General features: G+C 32.8%; 1 protein-coding gene across 1 annotated transcript in view; it reads right to left on the minus strand.

The window, feature by feature from the left end:
* Positions 1-21,618, minus strand: part of LOC149426019 (uncharacterized) — a 283,598-nt gene that overhangs the window by 99,231 nt on the left and 162,749 nt on the right. Inside the window, exon 2 of the mRNA XM_089642882.1 lies at positions 2,159-2,257. Coding sequence (XP_089499008.1) covers positions 2,159-2,257 — 99 coding nt within the window. The remainder of the gene's footprint in view (positions 1-2,158; positions 2,258-21,618) is intronic.

Consider the following 21,618-nt stretch of genomic DNA (forward strand, 5'->3'; position numbering starts at 1 on the left):
GACCGTTTGATTTTGTTTTTCGCTTCCCGCTTCTTCTTGCTTCGAGTTTCTGAAATTTTTTTGCCTCTTGCGTATTCTACTACTATTCAATTCTCTTCTTGCCTCTTTTTTTCCTTCTTGGTTCTGTTTGCTTCTTTCTGCTTCTTTTTGGCTCATGGATCTTGTCTCTCTATCATTTTTTTATCTGTTCTGGTCTCATCTAGACTTTTATTGGCTCTTCTTGGCTATTCTTGTCTCTTTTTTTCTTTCGTTGCTCCTTTTTTCCTCTTATTGCCTCTTTGCTTCTTCTTGCCTCTTCTTTTTTCCACTAGCATCTTCCTTGCATCCTCTTGCTTTTTCTTGGCTAGTTATGGCTTTTTTGCCTATACTTGTTTTTTATAGTCAAATAGAGCAGAAGAAAATAAATTCGGATAATGTCTTGAAGATGTCTAAAGTTTGATAATGGAATCATGGACGACCTACACAATGATAACGTGGAAAAGTTAATAATAATGTTTCCGTCATATCAAAAATTGGCTTGAGTTGGGTATTCATTCATCAGTTTATGTAAAACGATATAATTTAGTTAGAGTTATATTGGATAATGTGCGGGATGGAAGTAGATTAGATTTTGTAATTGAATTTGATACTATTAGTACTGCCTAACTAACCGTGTATAGTATGTTTGAGTAGGTGTCTAATTGGGTACACGAGGTTGGGTTAAACTGAACCAGGCGAAGTTCGGTTGTGAGGTCAATTAAGGTTAATGAGTTTCAGAAAGTTTTGAAAGGGTTGACAAATTGAGGGTAAAATTCTGAGATAGGAGATGAAATGGATTCAGTTGATGCAGCCTTCACAGATAATAGATAATAGAAAAACGTTAACCTCCAGGCCGTCCTATACACTCGTTTCTGACTATAATATATTTTAGTATAATAAAAAACTCCGGCCTTACTTATGAAAAAAAACACTACCCAATCATTAAACGGTGTTTTAGTTCCACATTGAATAATGAGTGTACAATTTCTGTGTACCTAGCTGCGAAAAAACTGGCAACACCGCATTTTGGCAAACTTACACACGAGGTTCCCGTATTGAAAACTGGCAACACCGCATTTTGGCAAACTTACACACGAGATTCCCGTATTGAAAACTGGCAACACCGCATTTTGGCAAACTTACACACGAGATTCCCGTATTGAAAACTGGCAACACCGCATTTTGGCAAACTTACACACGAGGTTCCCGTATTGAAAACAGGCAACACCGCATTTTGGCAAACTTACACACGAGGTTCCCGTATTGAAAACTGGCAACACCGCATTTTGGCAAACTTACACACTAGGTTCCCGTATTAAAAAAAGTTAGGTTATTTCTAACATATTATTGTTTAATTGACCGTCACCGTGTGAATTTAACAAAAATTTCATGACAGTGATATTTTTTAATAACATAAATGCCTTGTGCATATAAATCAACGTTCATATTGCGCAAAGAGATTAATACAAAATAACATTTTTTTGGGTTATGTTCTGGAAAGTGTTATTATAATTTTCAATATTTTATTATACATTGTATACGACATAAAAAGTGAATTGACAGTTTTCTTGCAGATTAAGAAGGAATTTATATTGAAAATTTCGTATTTTCTACAATTTTTCGACGTTTGGAATAAAAATAAACCAATTCATAAAAAATAATGTGTTTTTAAAATGCAAAAAAATTAAAAGGTAAGTAATATTTTATCTTCTTTCTAAAAAATTGTATTAGGTTTTACGGCATCTTACAAAAAGAACAATAATAATAAAGCGCATATAAAATACCTCAGAAATATTCTGAAATTCGATGAGAAGTTTATACAACAGATAAACGTCCTTCTTTGGCTGTATAAACAATGTATATATCTTTCTGTGAACTATTTTATAGCCGTTAAAAATCAATTTATATTTTGGATTAAAAAATCATCACATTTATTAGTAAATTTGATAGTGTTTTGTTGTGAAGAAGATGTTAATAATTTTCAAGATCCATTCGCAATATACAAACTATTGTATTCACAATATGTGGTAGATTGTGTGTTTGCCTTCCAACTATCAGATGGATAACTCTTTTTTCCACAAAGATATCTAAGGGTTAACAAACTCAATAGTAGGGTGGTTTAAAAGAAGGTTTGGCTTACCATGTCGTGCTTCTTCTCCTTCCGGTGCGTGTGACGTGAGAGCTTGGAGTTCCTTCTCCAAGTCCACGTGACAGTCGATGGAATCCCATGATAGGAATCCTGAAACAAAATAATACAGGTAAGGAACAGGCAAAATTTCAACAAACATGAAGTTCTGATATCTAACATTTTCTCATACAGTCTCCAGATGTGACGGAAAACATCCCCTAAAATATAAAAAAAAAAAAATTAAAAATACCAATGTTAAGATCTGTATTTAGAGTTAACTCGCACATTTGGAAATGTGTGAGCTGCGTTTGTAAATAATTCTGACAAGATGTCCTTGTCAAACGTCACCGAAAAACAGCTACTACTACTTACGCTTACTTATTGTTTTTAGCAAGAAAAGGCCAAAGATGCTAAAGATTATTGAATTAGAAGATATAAACAGTTTTGTAGTTTCATTTTTAAAAAATAACCTTTTATCATTTTCACTGCAATTATGTGGATTTTCAATGAAAGTAGGATAAAAAATATGATATATGCTAAATGCAAGTAGGTATTTTCTTCAACTAACATGCAACAACATATTGTTAATCCTAAAATTACAGTTTTTAATTCCCGATATGACTAGTCTCTAAGAACATCGAAAAATAATATGACTGACAATATTTGATGGAATACTTATAACTATAGCGACTTTATCGTGCAGTTGAACTCCTTATTATATATAAAAATTTACCTTACCTTAAATTGTTTTCGTTATTGTTAAAAATAAACCAAGTTTATTTGATTTTGTGAATTCAAAGAATCGTGACAACCATTCGCAATATGAAGCTTTATAATACGAAATGCCGCAGTCTATTGGAAGCGGAAAAACCATGTATACATTCTCCTTTCATCAAAATTGGTTTTCTTTGAGTCCCGTTTCTAAATATCAAATATTGTCGACAGTCGAGAAAATAACATGATATCAAAAGGCCGTTTAAAATATAATATTGAAAAATATCTATAAAATGAAAACGAAACAGAGATAACAACTATAAAAGAGATTCAGTTTCTTTATTTGTAGTTGCAAATCCTTTAAAAGTTTGTCATTGAATGTCCTCTAAAAATGGCAAGGTCACTTTGCAAATTCTGTTTTGATATAAGACACAAATATTTACGCTAAACTCCCACGTTCACTGCAAAATAAATAGTCTTGTTTGAAAAATCTAATCACTTAAGTAATATGATCAGGGTTTTTGATTGCACGAAAAAACAAAGTATATTTTCGTAATCAAAATATCAAATACACATAATTAACCTTTTATACAATGTTCTTATTATTCTTAGTATCGGGTTATTGGAATTAATACTCTAGACAAAATACTCGATTTATCCACATATAATTCATAAACATATTTTATTTAAAAAATTATGTAGGCATTAATTACTCGCTTGAAATATCCATACAAATTAAAAATATCTCCCGAATAAAAATAATTGCCGCCGACGGGAATTGATCCCGCACCTTTTGATGTCCAGTCAGGTGCTCTGGACCAATGAGCTACGTCGGCTTATTCCCAACCCGACGAATAATTCAATATGTACTTCATTAATTAACTTCAGAGAGAGATAAAATACAGAGTAATTTATGCTTATAATAATTTCTTATACCTTGTGTTATCCATCAAAACCTTGTCTTATAAACATCAGTTTATCATTAAAAAATAACCTTTTATTTATTTTTACGCTAGTTAAAATCGAATGAAACGGTCGACCCTTCATGGGAATTTGCGAAAAGTGATCGTAAGTGTTATGTAAACGTACGTTAAAAACAATATAAATGTTTTCATGGGATAGGAATGCCCGTCGGCCCGTTTTTTAGAGTTCAGTATCTTTTGACAGCTACCAAGCTTTTACACAAACATAAACACCTTTACCAATACATGAAACATAATTATTCGTTTACGCCATAAATACTGCAATTCATCCAGAGGGCAGAGTGAAATCGATATTGAGTGAAAAACTTTACAATGGCGGTTGGATAGGGGCAACTACCGATGATTTATAACGATTTCCCAGGCACGGTTGCACTGCTGATGCCATATTGATATTGGCAATGCCACAAATAAGAAGTCTACAAACGCTGGCAACACTGGAGGTATTATCTAAGAGTTGACATATCAAAACATCAAGCGTCATATAGTTAAGTTAGTTGACACTAAAAAGGGAATTCGAATTCTTTCAATTCTAAGAGCTTCGTTAGTTCAACTCCGCTAAATAATAAGTCAATAATTTTGCGTAACGAACGAAATTATTAATAGAGATGTGTATATTGATAGTTGAAAAAAGTTTATTTGAAACTATGGAGGCCACTCAAAAATTTGTCTATCGTCGTCGAAGTTTTTCTTATCAATCATTGACCGTGCTCGCAAATATCGCCATCTGACCATAGACGACCGAGTTCGTCAATTTCGTACTGACACAAGACTTAATCGATCGTCCGTGCTAGACCTTCTGAAGTTCTAAGAGGTATTTTGTACCTCATTGGTTGCCATTAAAAGCATTGTTTTAAAATGAAAAATTCTACAGCCTGCACGGCCGGGATTCCGGAAGTTCAATTTACTTCAATGCTACAGCTTCCGGGAGAATATTGCCGCTACCAGGCAATATACAGACGCTGCGTATAGAGCGTATTTTACTCGTATAAAGTTGCAAGTAACTTATTATTCCATTAGTCAAAGTTGTTACTGTACAAAACGGTTCCACCCGACCATTAATGAGTTTATGCATTAACGTTTCAGAGTTTCAATTTCAAAGTCTTTAGAGCTTTATGAGCAACACTGCAATACTGGTATATCTAGAGTTGACACAAATTGTCGCGTTTTAGAATTACTGAAATGTTTCAAATTGGTTTTGTTGTTTTGTTTATCTCCGCAGTTTGTTATCAGTTTAGTGTAAAGAGATATTGTATTTTTTAAATGAAATTACTTTGCATCATAAGGGAAAACAGTAGTAAACATTAAATTTATTTGTTTTCGGGAAATCAACGTTTTAGAGCACGTTTAGAGTATTATAAAATTAAGGAAGATTTTATTCTTCTCCAAATAGGACGCTAAGGGGCAAATAATTTCCCTCAGCACCTAAGTCGTCTTTGAGGATGCTGTGTGTCGAGTATTTTAAAGAAATAAGGAGGATAAGGTTCTGGAAGGATGTGGGTAGCAGCATCCACTGCCAATGAGGTAACCTATGGCAGAGGTGTTAGTAATCTAGTCAATGGTTGCCGGATGGCGATAACCATACCCGCCCCCCAAATAAAAAATAATATAGATATAGATAAGCAATCGCAAAAATTAATATCTCCGCCATTCAATTCAAGACGATTCGCAGAAAGTTTTAATTGAAGCTTTTCAATTTTCCTAGCGTTTTTACATTTGTATGAGTTAGATAAAACTTTGGTCAAACCTTTTGTCAGATTATTTTTTTGTTGATTGATTGATTGACAAATATTACTGGGCATAAAACCTTTTTCATAAAATTCCATCGTTCATCAATAAGACTTGCGTCACAATAATTATATCTCCGCCAATAGCGGGACTGTTTTTAGCGGCATTATGCGTGAGCTATAGATGAAACTTTATTAGATTGACTCAAAACTACTAGACCGATTTCACTGAAATTTAAGTTTGTTCTTATTAGTGCTAGGATTGTTTAGAGAGTAGTTTGAATGGTAAAAGAAGTCTGGGATGTTCGAGGATTGATAATACAGGGTTTTCCTATAAGAGGTGTTATTTTGATATTCAATCGTAAAAGATCAATGGTTTCGTTGCTTGTGTGGCACGTAGCGCCGTCTTGTTGAAAATAAACGTTGTCCAAATCAATATCATCTAATTCCGGCCATAAAAAAATATTAATTATCTCTCGATAGCGCAATCCATTCACCGTAACTGTTGCTCCAGCCTCATTTTCGAAAAAGTAAGGATCAATGACTCCGCTGGACCATAAACTGCACCAAACTGTCACACGTTGAGGATAGAGAGGCTTTTCAACAATAATTCTTGGATTTTCCGAGTCCCAGATGGGAAAATTTTGCTTGTTGACGAAGTCACCGAGGTGGAAATGGTCCTCATCACTCAAGATGATTTGCATTTGATTCACTCAAGTGAATTTTAATAATTTCAATGCGTTCTTGAAGCATATATCGTTCCATTTTTATTAATGACGTAGTTTCTACTTATCAAATGTCAAAAAATGACAGCTTTGAAAGTAACATCTACCGAAATAACGGGCTATTCAAAATAACACCTCTTATTGGAAAACACTGTACAATCAATAGTGAAGCATTACCGGAGACGCAAATTTTTTGATAAAAATCATTAAAGTGCTTACTTACAGTTATTTAGTGGAATATATTTAAAAAAAAATTGACTGTAAATGAAGAATATTTATTTATATTTGGGTATAAAATATACAACTTTCTTTCGATCATAACATGAAGTATATTGAAGTCATAAGGTAATAATTATTGAAATAAGATGTATACAACATAGTTGACGTGTACCCGGCGATTGCTTGGGGTTATAAAAGACTTGGAATAAAGTTTTAAGGTTGTGAATTCAAGTGTACCTGAAAATGGGTTTAGTTTAAAGGTGGAAATAATATTATTCTAAAGAATTGACAAAGTGTACTTTTCATAAATTTTTGTTTGACTTGGTCGTGCCATGTCTTTCTCAGGCGTACGCGACTTTCACTATTGTGTACCACATTATTAAGTTTAAAAAAAAACTACATTGTATCGACTTATATTCAACTCCTTATCTCATTCCATTGCATAGATAATGCGTCAAATCTTCCTCGGGCATCCCCGCATTTACGATTTTTTATTAGATTCCATATCTCATATCAGTGCAGTTCCCGACTTATTCTACCTTTTGAACAATTAATTAAAATCTAAACACTCCTGACACCAATAAGAACTAACTTTGAAATTTTCGGCGAAATCGGTCCGATAGTTTTTGTGTCTATAGGGCACACACAAATACACATTCATTTTTTATATATGTACAGATATACAAGGAAGGTATATATCAAAATTTGGGAAACAACTGAGGGCTTTTACTTACATTTTAACGAGGAACGAAAAGCTTTTTTATGGAAAACGAGGATTATAAAATAATGAAAAAGCTTTTAAAAAGCACTTAATGAAAAATTTAATCTAGTAAAAAGTGTTTTTAATTATGAGTCAGTAAAATTTTCAGCATTTGAAATGAAAAAGAATAACAGCATTTTCAACAATAAAACAATATTTTTCCAAACAATACGTTTTTTTCAACAGTTAGATTTTTTTAAATTTCTGCTCCCGAGTGATTTTGTAAGTTTTTTCCTTCAACAAAAGAATATTGAAACTAATAGCGTGTTGTATCTCCGGGTTTTCTCACAATATCTATTATTAAATAAAACTCCGGCTTAGCAAAACACTTGAACTTTAATGTGATGGATTGACAATGGGATCTGATATCGTAATTAGCAGGCTGATAGAATAATCAGAACCTCGACCTTAAGATTTAGACATTTTTTTCTGTGTATACCGCACAAGAGTCCTAGCTGCTCCCAATCTTCCTGAGCCAGTGAGTCTATGTCATCCCCAATTGGGGTACCTACGTTGTGAATCAGAAGGTAGTGGAAAGGTCAGATCTGGTCACCAAACACAGCTAAAGCCATTTCAAGCAACATATCAACACTGAATGGTGGTCTTACACAAGGGCGATATTTATAGTATCTTCCGCTTTGGAACGTGCCGAAAATATACTTTATATTATTTTAAATGATTTAATGGTGAAATAAAACAAACGAATAAACTAAGTGTTACTTGCGCACGCCGGTGAATCCTCGACGTCCAGATTGTCAGTCGAATTCACCTTATTCATTATGCCCTCGTTTTCTACAATACTCTAAGCAAAACGCTATTTATGGGTAACCTAATTGATTAATATCTAGCGCCATCTAAGGCTACGCTATTACACTAATATATATGATATTACAAATACATTCAAAATTAAGCAAACAATTAATTAAATATGAAAAAAAACACTTTAAAAACACAATATGGCTACTCGGCAGTGCAAAATAATAAGTGTACAAATCAAAACATCCAGTTTTCTGTTTGAAATCTTTTATTCATAAAACCAATCGAGCAACAGCGCTTTAAGTTTCACAATAGCTTCTGCCAAGTTCCTACCCCAAGTTTCTCCCCCAAAGGTGACTCTTTGATTTAAAAGCGCTAGCTAAAAGTCAACTTGGCCGCCTTTTAGCTCAAAGCAATGAAAGCTGAGGTCGGTTGAACTAGACGGGATTTTTCATTTATAGTGCGGTACTTTTGTGCATACTTTCCAAGCTTAATAAAGGAGGCTTTGTGCCGTAATTCACGTAGAATCAAGGTGGTTAGAACTTTGTCTATCACGAGGAAAATCGCTCTGGCAATTGTGAATAAAATGTTCATTGTCATTGTTTTGAGAATTGTTTTTCATCCAAGCTTTTGGTCACTAACTAAGGGAAAGTTTCACTTCATTTCTGTATACTCTGTAAAACTACTATGTTGCAATTTCTCGAAAAAATTACGATATTAAATGTATTTTTATGTTGACGAACAAATTTTCCATTGCGTTTTAAAATATGCCAGTTTCGATTTGCCGCCAAATCAACGTGTTCGTTTTTATTTGTAAATTCGGCGGCGTTGACTTCACGCCGTGCGACGTTGTGCGACAGCCGTCTTACTAGATATCTACGTTATAGAGAGTTTCGGATTTTGTGGTTTTATTTTTAGAATCAATAATTATGAATACAAATATTAAAATTATATATTTTTAGTACGATAATCATAATTGAAGAAATAAACTACCGTACTCACTACCATAATACGGACAAGTGTCTAGTGCGGTAGTCGAAAAGCATGTACTAACTTCTAATCTTCCACACATTTTTAACGGCATTCATTATTTGTGAAAGTACCCCTTTTCTTACACATTTAATTGTGTGGAATTATTCAGTTTCGGTTATAGATTTGCGATTCTTTACAATATTTTGAGTAGTTCCTCGCAATAATACTGTATGTTTACCTAACTAACTAAAGATCACGCTATTTATCTGCAGGGCTAGGCAGAAAGGCTTGCTTCAGTAACTTTCGTACTTCGTCTCATATATACTCTTCTGTTATTTTGACTGTTATTACTGTTCTCGACTTTTTCTATCGTACACATTCACATGATATGTTCTCCTTATACTCCTTTCTTTGAACGTCTCCCCTTCTTAATATTATTCATTACTCTCTTCTATCAGCCTTGCATTATTTGCGGATATCCACAATTTTCACACGGTCACATAAGGTTTTACCACATATTTGCCTCAAGGATTTTATTGGTACAGCATTCAGTCTACATTTTAATAGTTTTTCTGCCAGTTTCATGACACACTGACATACGTCAGGTTTGGTTTCAGCACTCCGTTGTAGCCTGCTCTGGACATTTTTAATAGCGCCAACCGTGTGCAATCCTTCATTCATATTATGAAATACTTATTATATAACCTATTGTTGACACACTTAGTAAAAACCTAGTATGCACTAAACCTTGTCGATAGTTGGCATTTTCACAAGCATTTGGTTCCTTAGGACAGAAAATCTGCCTGGGTAAGAACTAATATCGACCGGACAAGAAACAATGACACTTGCTCAAACCTAATTAAAATAAAATAAAACGCATCATACACGATATTTAAAAAAATGTTGCTTAGGATGGTAAAATTGGAAATATTAATATACATACAACTACCTCTGTACAAAAGCTTGACGCTAATCAGGGCTTGATTACACTGTCACTAGATAAACTAATGTAATTACGTAAATCGCGAATTTCTTCAAAATCTTGTTCAGAAATCGTAATATTTCTGGTGTTTGTTTTTTGTGTAATCTTTCATAGCCTGTAACTAGACCTAGCTACAAATTCTACGGTGAAATTGTTTTCCTACGTAGGGAAATCACCAAAACAGTGCAAAACTTCAATTTACTACTAAACTATAATTTTTACTATTCATATACCAAAGCCCCTAAAAAGCACATTAATAAATTCATAAATAATTCTGTTAGCACATTTAAAACTAAAATACTATATAGTTAACATTAATTACCTCACTAGGTAAAGATATTCTGGAGAATCTTGGATCAAATTTGAACGATATTCAGTAATTACTATACAGATATAGTGAAGATGTAAACCGGATTTTTGAAACGTCATAATTTGATGTATATCTCACGTCATGTAGATTTCGCACGAATCCTCCTCTCAAAGCATTGAATACGCTCGTTACGAAAAGTGCATACCACCAGTGCCTCGCAATTAAAATGAGCTTTTCCGAGTACCAGGGTAACATAAAACGTTTAGATATATACCTAGATAGAAATATAACTAAAGGGGCGCTCCAGAAAAAAAGCGTTCGCAAACACTCGAGCAAAGGCCGTGTTCGAAATACAAGTCTGAAAAAAATCCTCTATTTTCCTGGGCTGTACTTGTAGCCGCTTGCTCTACATTTATGCTGGCAACAAACACACCTGTGAAGGTTTTTTAATCCATTCTTCATTATGAGCTCCTGGGACTGCTTTATGAGTTTTGTGTGAACATGAAAAACGTTTCAAAATAATACAATCGAGTTTTTTGGAACAATAAATGAACACACTTAAATGTATAATTGTATAAGAATAAAATCCCAAACGTGCACTATACATGACATGGTTACGAATAAGGTTTATCAAATTATATTAAAATTTTTCAAAGTGAACAAAAGTGAGTTTTGAATTTTTTAATGATATAGTCCCACTGTTTCCTGGCAGTTAGGATAAAGCTATCATGTTTTTTTTACACCTCCAATAAGGTTATTTCAAAAGTAATGCATTTATTTCGCCTTTGAGAGTAGCTCCGAAAGTACATATCTATCTGTGGTAAAAGCTTTCTCTCCCATAAAAGCCGCTATGAAACTGTCGCGAGCTTCCAATGTTTAAGACTTAAATCAACAATAGCTGCATTGAAGCGCTTCAAGCCATCGAAGTTACGATCTGAAAGCTGAGACTTTAAAAGCACAGTAAACATTTTAACCGTTGGAACGTAGTTATTGAACCAGCTCTTTGAATTAGCTTGTTTTGTTTGAATATATTTTAACGGAAAGGTGTCAATAGAAAAGCACATTGTTACGTACATTTCTGATAATACTTGTACGACTGTCATTTATGCCAGTTGAAAACATTTAATTTGTCACAATCGATAGATGTTTCATAATACAACATATAACTTTGAATCTCAAATATCGTACACTCAACAATCTCATCGGATATTCAACAATCCGTGAATTTAATCCAACTTTAGATTGGAATTTGATGTTGAATTAGGTTTTAGGACCAATTTTAGCGAATGAGCGAATGAATTAATTAAAGCGAAGTGATCATTTCAAATTCGGAGTTTGGCTAACATTTGCTGAGATCATCTTTATTTTAGCATTACATATTGGTGATCTGAAATTTTCACTGCCAAAAGTATTATAGTGGATTTATTATTGGGGTAATATGCCGTGTTGCGTTCCCTCCGTCTTTAGCCAAAATTTTGGACAGCATTCCAGTATCCAACATCAACACATCTGTCCTGATCATGGACACTGTAATGCTATCCGAAACGTTGGCTAAAGAAGGAGGTAGCCCAACACGGCATAATACCCCAAAATATGTCTCTACAATTATATATTGGTGGTCAACAAATCGATTGTATCTTATCAAATGTGAAAAAGAGTATACTAAAAATAGAATAGGACCTTACATAGATATTTGAGAGTATACTAAAAATATCTAACAGATTAGGACCTTACATAGATTTTTGATAGTATACTAAAAATATCTAACATATTAGGATCTTACATAGATTTTTGTGGTTACAAAATGAAACCTTTTCCGTTTTGGTAAAGCAAAAATAAACAGATTGTTTTCTTAATGGCCCATTAACAAGATAATACGAGAGATATAAGTGTTCGATAATCCTTGAATGTAGACGTTTAGCTTAATCTTCGCTCTTTGTTTACTGTAGGAGCGCTTAATTAATCTCAAATTGCTCGAAATATCAACAACAATACAAGGGCTTCTCTAATTTGCAATTGCGCATCTTAGAAATTCGAGTGTGGTTTTCTTTGTCTTGAAGATTAATACAGAATTTTGGGATATTCAAACAACCACAAATGAAGATTTCGTTTTGTATTCATTATTCAATTTAATCTTCTAAAACCAGCATATCTAGGTTACTAAAAGCTAATATTAATAGGTAATTAATCTAATACATACGATTATATCCCGTTTAAAGCACTTTTCGTTTGGAAAAATATCGAACAGTACATTGTAAGAGTAAAAAAAGAAAATCAGAAAGAGGTCTTTTTGGTAGTTATTATTCGAAGTATGATACAGTTAAATATGACCGAAGGAGATAGGGTTACATTAGCTCAGTTGGTAGAACGGTGCCCTGGCAAGGCAAGGGTGCTGAGTTCATGTCCTAGATGCGACCGTATCTTTTTCGTAGGAGGATAGAATATTGTCTTGCGCAAAATTGTTAGTTTATGGAACACACAAATAGATCTAATATAGAAAATAGAATTTGCCAATCAACCAACATCAAAGAAAGGTTATTTAAATACTCAGAAATTATATCCTTGTAATATCAATTGACAATTTGAAATAAAACAATTATTCGGTTGTAGACATCTTTGGAAAATTATTCTCTTAATTTGACAGTCTAAATGGGTACAATGTGGGCGCTTCAACAATTAGTTAAATTGTGCTCAGAATACACAGAGCTCAAAGCTTTGAATGTCTGTTATTCCAGCTATATTTGAAACAGGTTTATAATTTTACTTGGTTACTCCCGTTTCACCTCTTTGAACAATGTTTCCGTGGAAAACACTCACAGCTTGTAATTAATTTTAATCACGAATTTAATCTCTCTGACAATAAGCATTATTAAAAGCTCAGACTCGGAAACACAAAACTTGTAATAAAAGCCTTCAAGCCGTATATCATTTTACGTTCAGTATTCAGATGAGACGTTTTAAATCATAGTAAGCTATCAATCATTGTGATAAATAAAAGCAAGGAACGAAACTTATATTCATCAAGATGGTTTGATAAATCAGCCCACTGTGGAGTGAGGAATACATTATTGATTAGAGTGTTTCGCGAGAATAACTAGGATAATGATAAGAATGAGGGTGGTTCATAGTAATATAATCATAAATCTATTGATTTTTTCGTATTCAATTTAAGAAGAAAATTGTTTTCTAATCTGAAAGAAAATGTCAACATAAATGTTCAATTTTTGACGGACGAATTAAGGTTGAATGAACGTTTAGTTATAACATCTGGTCATTGTTCTTATTAAATTCGTACAACGTTTGTTTGAGATATGATTTTAGATTTTCATGGTTTAAAGTATTATAGTGATTTATTTTCCGTTGAGCTACCTCCTATACTATATTACACATATAACATTACATTTTAAACAGAAAATTATTTATATTGAAATCACATAATTTTTCAATTTTCCCTAGTAATAGAAAAAAAATAATCCACTACTGGACAAATAATTACAAAATTACCGTCATTTACAAAAATACCTTGCATATACAAAAATACCAACATCATGCATTGTACTTGGAAATTCGCGATAGTAGAAAAATCACAGAATATCACTAGACAAATATTTATTATTGACTGTAGCATAACGTTAACGCTCACTTCAATTTCATCATTAATATGAGGTTCAATATCATTTTCTTGTAGGGCACTCTTAACGGTCAAGAACTCCTGTTACCAGGCGAGTGGATAATTGATGGATCTGACACGAAGATGAATAGTATGAAGTGAAGCGTTAGACGGGAAAATAATGTAACGGGAATAACTATAGTACGTACTAGTTATCACTTCATCTGAAACAGATCGATGTGAAAACTATCCATCCAATTTCGCAATCTACTATTCACATAATATCCGGCTTCATCAAAGGTTTCAACTCCGCGTTTTCGAAATATAGACCAGTCCGAAAATTTTGGAACAAATTATTATTTGGTGTCTTGTTTTAAGTATCCGTATTTTAGTTGATCTTTCAAATTTAAATAACTCATGATGGAAATAATGTAGCGATTCGAAAACGGTTTTGTTTATAGGAACTATTCATAATCTGTCGCAGACGCTGGTAGCATTTTGTTATTCGCCACAATGGGACGCATGTGCGTTCCAGCAAACCAGCCAGTGCGAACCTAAGTCTTATTCATTCTGTTTTCAATGGCTTGAAGAATACCTAATTCCTACTTAATCTCCTGCGTTTTCCAAAAGATTCTGATAAATCGCTTTGTAAATTTGAATGTTGAGTAAAATTAATCTTTAGAAAAATATAATCGCTTAATTCAAAACGCATCCTTAACAACAAGCAAATACCATCTAAGCAACCTCCGCGATAGGTTGTTCTAGAATACTCAGTCAAAGACAACATTTTGGGTATTTAAAAAATCGTTAATTAAATATATTCCAAGACAAAATATTAAAATATTTTTAAGATGCAGGTAAACTTTAAAATATTTTTGTGACTCTTGAATGTTTTCTTGAAGCTAGGTTGGGCCGGTCCCGTCTCGGGAAAAACCGTTGCACTTAAACTATTGTATTGCTTAGAGAGTTTCAAACTCATATTTTCCTTGGAGAAAATTAAAATTTTCTTGGAGAGTTTTATGCTTCAAGTCTTAAGTAATCTAAAAGTGGATGTAGTTAAAAAAATTCTCCATACATTTTATCCTTATTAATTTTTATCTTCATAAACGCAAGATATCATAAATAGACCAATTAGACAAGTGTTCAAAAAATATAAAAACTCCGACGGTAAACACAAGCTTCGGATTAAGACACCACAAATGCAAGGCAATAAAAAAGCATGCAACAATCTTCCATTCGATGTAAAACACGAGGAAAACAAAAAAAATTTAAGAGACAAAACAAAAAAAATGGGAAGAACAAACAAAAAAAATATTTAAAAAAAAAACGAATAAGTAATAAACCACATCATTACAATACACAATTCGTTATGTACAACCTTACCTTCTAGAAGGTACCAGAATTACAGATTAATAAAAATAAAATATTTTCTTCATTTCTGTACTAATTATTTTTTTTGTATTTTATTTCATTTTAGCTAAATTTATTATTTAATTTCATATCATCATTTTATTAAATACTTGCTGACGTGTTTTCTCTACTTTTTATAAATATAATATGCATGTATTATATATTTTTTATTCCGGAAAAAAATCCTGAAGAAATCAGTTGCTTAGTTTGGAAGAACCAAGCGCACAAATAGACAGACGCTAATAGCAAATTAAAGTTATGTTATTCAGAGATTAAAACACCCAAAAATAGCTCCCCCTAGCACGGGTAAAGCACTTATGTAAGGCCCAAATTATCAAAAAAACTTGTAAATTATATATAGTACTGTTCAAAATAACATATATTAAAAAAATATTACGTATCAAAACGAGTGCGAAAAATCAGAGAAAATTGTACGTGTGCTATAGTCAAGTTTTTCTCCATTATAAGTTTGGAATATTGTAGGTTATAATGAATACATTGAATTAATATCAAGAAATTGTATACTAGCCAGGAAAACTACCTGCATTACCAGTTAGTATTCATAAAATGTTGCCTTTAATACTAAGGATTGCCTTCCAGGCGACAGGAAATGCTGTAACCTGTAACATCAGTCGGCACGAGATCACAAGAATTTGAAGTAACGAATTGTAGGGTTAAAACAAGTATGTAATTATGTAAAATTCGTTTGTAGGATTTGTAGTTCCTCGCCTGTAAATTCGATAAGCGTTGATTTGATTGAAAATTTACCTGCATAAACAGTTCCACATAACATCCACTTATACCCGGGCAACATGAGTTGCCTTTAATATAGAGATCCGGAGAGCGAAGTACCGCCTCCACAGGGTGTGTTTGCCTCCCCTAGACGGGGGGAGTTTATGGCCGGAAGAACGATCTTGTGTTACCAGGCGAGAAACGAGCTCTAATAGCTAGCCAGTCAGTTTATGCAACACGGATACTAGATGTGACACGCCCTTGTGGAAATGGAAAATGGACATTTTGATAAAAAGTTTGATTTAACACAATATTAACGACTCTCAAATGAAAGTTATGAAATAGAAAAACGTACGCAGTCGTTATTCGGTAGTTAAATATTAAATTTTGCGGCTTTACTCATAAGTTATTCGACCATAAAAATATTCTTCGTAGACTTGTAGAAAGGTCAATAGATGTCGCGCATTAAAATAAAAATGGATATATTTAATCAAGACACTATCTTGATTGCATAATGTCAGGGTACAATCTTGCAATCGTACATAAAGATAGCAGTAAAAAAATTAAGTAAAATATGGTGATAAGTTGATATGGTCAAATAGCCCAGTAGTTTGAGCAATTTTCCGGCAAATAAGAGGTCCCGAGTTCAAGTCCTAGAAATTTTTCTTCTACATTTTTCATTTGAGATTTGTTAAATGATTGAATAAAAAAAATGTTATCTACACAAAATACATTCAAAGGAAACAGTTTTTCATTCGAATTCGAATTAATTTTGTAACGACTAGAATCATATCTTCTTTTCACTCGTTTATTCCTGGAATTCTGTTCTAAACGCTTACCAGTATCACTGATAACACAAATAAAGGTGAATATAAAATTAAAAAAATAATATAGCATTGGTTATTTACCATTTATAAGGAAATAATTATTTTTGATTAAACATGGAAACTAGGGATAAAAACGAGTGTCGTAAAATATTTTTATTTGCCTTATCACATATTACTGTTATTGTATCAATCCATTTTTATACAGTCACAAATAATAAAATAAACTTTAATTATCTTCAGAGAAATTCTAATTTTGTACCATTTTGTAATCTAACAAATGGACATTATTTATCAAAATCAATAATTGAAAACAAGTTTAATAAATATTATATAAGGTAGATTATTCGAAATTTGTTAAACATGTTCATGTCAACGTTTGCCATAAAAACATAGTTAATTGAATTGAAAATGGAACGCAAATTTCTGTTTTTGACAGGCAAATTTAAATTTTACCTCACACTTTTTAATTATTTGGTTGTTCAATCACAAAATGTAATATTGGCTCCAATGAATTCAAACAAAGAGTTTATTATTCGCAGAAATATGGGATGAATAATTCCGAAAAAAGATTAAACAGATAAATTAAATGGTAAAACTACGACGCATGTTTTTTTTGCTACACGGTTAAAATTATATCTATTCAAAATATATGATCTATTATTAAAAAATTAAAATCGAAATTTAAATAATACTCGCCACATATAAAGAGTGAAAAAATACAAAAAAACCGAAGTGAAAAATCAGAAAAAAAATTGAAGGGAGCCGCCGCACGTCAAGCCTTTGAAACTTTTGTGAATGACTATGTAAGGCTGGAGGGAGTGGGGAAGGGAAGGAAATGGAGAGGAAAGTCGGGAATCACCTGGCTATTCTGATCAGGCTACAAAACAGGGATAAAGTCATTTCGAGCAAGAAAAATTTCGATTCAGAATGGTAGTTTAGTAGGCTGGTAGGCTAGTCTGGTAGGCTAGTGCACAGAGGGTACATATATAAATACAACACTATCTAATATTAAAATAAATAAAGATAACATTATGAGATGGTTTAAAGGGTGGTGAGGGATGGGAAGCAAACTCAAAACGGCAGAAGAATATGAATATTTCTTACAATTATTTTTTCATTCTTTAATAAATTTGAAACCTAATAAAACGTATGTAATATTTTTAACCCTGAATTAAGATAATAATAATTATTATTTGTGAATGCTAGGATTCAAAACCGATGGATCAACTGGTTTGTAACGGTTTACAACTAGTATGATACAGATTGCCATGATGATAGCCAACTTTTGATAGGGAAGGACGCCAGAAGAAGTATACAAATAAATTTATGATATAAAAGTGTTTAGTGAAAAGAACAGAGAAATTTAACAGGAAAACCGTTTAATACAAGTGTATTAATAATAAAATCTCCCAGGAGTGCATAACTGCATTTCCCAGTAAAGGGGGTGTAAATTAATAAAATTATACTCAATTTCCCGCAGCTCGTTCCTAAATCGAGTGAACTTTATTTTCTTTATGAAGCTCTTGAAAGATGCTTCATTTCCTATTAATAATTCTCTCACGTAAGCAAATCGCGATGCTTAGCAATAAAATGGGTTTCCATTATTTATATTTGCTTTATTACAGGACGGAGAGCTTTTTTAAAACCTGTGATCTTTTAAAAACAAAGTAAATTGAGCAATATAAGTAGATTAAAAAATATGTTTTCTTATTGTAGTAACAGCATATTTCAAATTACATTACAGTAGTTTTTAACAGTTTTCCTGATACATACATGGAGTAAAATGATTTTGTTAAAAGAGTGACAGCATGCTAACTTCCTGATAAAATAAAAATATTAGACATTCAGAATATATCGAGAACACGTGTTCTTTTCCTACTACATATCATGACAGGATGCGAAAATATCAGAATGTATTTGTATGAACATGTGTTCCGCCGTCCTCTTAAAACAATCGTTTTTAACTGATAGTTTTTTAGGAACTCTTTCAATTCGTTCATTTGTTCAACAATATTTCACATTAGTAAATTTTCTCAGTGTAGTTGAGATTATTACCAGTGTTAAAAGTTCCAAATTATCAATACATTTTACTGTGTAGGTACTAGACAATCAATATTTTTCGCTATGACAAAGGATGTCAATATTATTCCTATGTTTTTGTTTTAAATTTATAAGTTTAACAGTTTGACAATTTTAAATTCTGTTTACTGGTGCGATGTATTGATATCAATCAATAGTATACTGGCCGGGCGACTCGTGAATTAATTCCAGGCCAAATTGGATTAACGGAATGTGGTTTTCATGAAATGAACTTCAGTTATAAAGAGCTTAGTGCACAACTACCGGCTTTAGAGCTTTCGCTACCGCAAATCGTTATTAAAATCTACCTGTTTTTCACGAAAATTAGGAAATAAATATATTAATTTTTTTAAATTTTACATAAAATACCTACCCTAAAGAGTACCTACCCTTAAGGGGATTTCATAAAATTGATAAAAAAAATAGCCAGGCAGCTAAGTATTTTTTTTACATTAGCTTCACACAGGAGGCTTCGAGGAAAATAAATTATCTCAATAATGTCAGCTTTGGGGATGCTTTTTGAACGGTCTTTTTAAGGAAATAAAGGCGAGAAAGTTCTGGAAAGGAAGTAGGTATAAGGGGTGGGTAGGAATCTGGGGATCCTAATGATTGGATAGGCAAACCTTACACCATAACCCAGACACTCATGCTAATTCACCAAACGTAGCGAACCACTTAGGGTGACATATGGTAGAAATATGGGTTGTCCAATAAATGGTTCTTGGGGCCGCGGTACCCATAATTAAGACTAACAGAACTAATTTCGCAGCAGATAGCGATGAAGACCACTGACTTAGCACACATTCCTTAAAGCATACATCGCATCTTACTTTATATCTTGTTTAAACAATGATCTGACTCAAGTACGTGTTTCCCTTGATTGTGTTTGGTTTATCTTTCTAAGGTTCCTCAACTTCATCTTCCATACATATTCTCTTCATATAATCTCATTGCTTCTTCCATCCGTTCTAATTGTTTACTCCTGTGAACAGTACAGATAAATTTAACGAAAAACCGTTTAATGTAACACGAAGTTTGTTGATAAAATCAGCAAAAGTGGCGTAAATTAATAAAATTATACTCAACTTCGCTGTCCGCTCGAGTGAACTTTAGTTTCTCCGTGAAGCTCTCGTTACGTAGTACCAGCGCTGATGTTAGGTGCTTTATTTTCTAATAATAAATCTCTCACGTAAGCAAATCCTTCCGCTGACAGTTAGTTGCACGGCTTTTTAGTTTATTAGGGTTGTTATCAATACTTCATAGTTACTTCTAGCTCTTCTTTTGACAATTTTTTTTATTAGAAATATATTGGTGTAAAAAACATTTTAAAATTAATACATTTTCATGTTGAAATAGCTAATTTTTATTATCAAACTAACTGTTTGTTTCATTGCAAATTTCCATCAAAAATCTATCAGGGCAGCAGAAGTTCTCTCGGCATTATATTATCTAACGTTATGTCGCGTTGCATCGACGGAAATTACGTTTCGAATGAAGAGCAAACAACGCCATGTTGGATGGAGGAACAGCCGCCAGGCACGTTCCATTGGCATAGCCTGCGATCAATAATGCAATCGGCAAACATAAACCAATCACGGGCTAGTTGATTCATCTCTTCACTCCTATGCTCTCCGGGAGTGCGGATTAATTGAAATTGGTTAAGTCTCACTGGGTGTCTCATTAAAAAAAAAACATTTGTTAGATGGGGAATGATGTTCATTTCTGATTTCCTCGGATTATTGAAATCAACCGTATTTGATATTGCTGCTTTTTCTGTTTATTCATGTTGAACAATAATTTTATAGCAGAGGATACAAAGACAATTAAAAAATATAATAAATTAATTTAAAAAAAACATCAGAATAATGGCATTTTCCTGGTTTTAAAAAGGGAGCTTCCAATCATTCTGCTAATGCTATACTTTACCTATTTCCGTAATATGGTATATAATAAAACTAGCAAAACTTTAACAACAACTTAATTTAATGTGTAATCTATGAAATGGGCATAGGTGAAAGAAACACTATCAAGAAACTGAGCCGATAAAACATATGAGATACGATGATAATAAGAAAAGCCGAGTCGAGAAAACATATGAGATACGATGATAATAAGAAAAGCCGAGCCGAGAAAACATATGAGATACGATGATAATAAGAAAAACTGAGCCGAGAAAAGATATGAGATACGATGTTAATAAGAAAAGCCGAGACGATATGAAATAAGTCAAGCTGAAGTTTATGCCCTATTGTCGATTAAGCAAGAAGGTTGTTTTTAAAATTGCCACACTGAAAAAATACAAATAGATAAAAATTCATTTTCTTTTTAAATTTTGTATACGTTTTTTATGTTGGGTAAAGTCATAAAACCAACAAGAGTCCATTAATTCTTCTTAAAGCGGCGAAATTTGAAAACAAGCGGTTACTAGTAGAGCGATATGTAAATTTTTAGTATAATGGAAGAACCATTCTACTTAATCCACGGGAGATAATGACGGAAGGAAGAAAGCATATTAGAGGCTTTAGAGGAGAAAAGCCTCAACAGGAACGGCTGCGCTGACTTTTTTAAACAAAACTTAAAATTGGATTTGAAAAATACACAACCAAACTAAAAAAATATTGTTTAAATCAAAAGTTATAGCAAATATCTAGTACGAATGTGTGATATTT

Source organism: Hesperophylax consimilis, chromosome 2, assembly GCF_061612785.1.
Source record: "Hesperophylax consimilis isolate HC1 chromosome 2, BYU_Hcon_1.0, whole genome shotgun sequence".
NCBI classification, from domain to species: domain Eukaryota; kingdom Metazoa; phylum Arthropoda; class Insecta; order Trichoptera; family Limnephilidae; genus Hesperophylax; species Hesperophylax consimilis.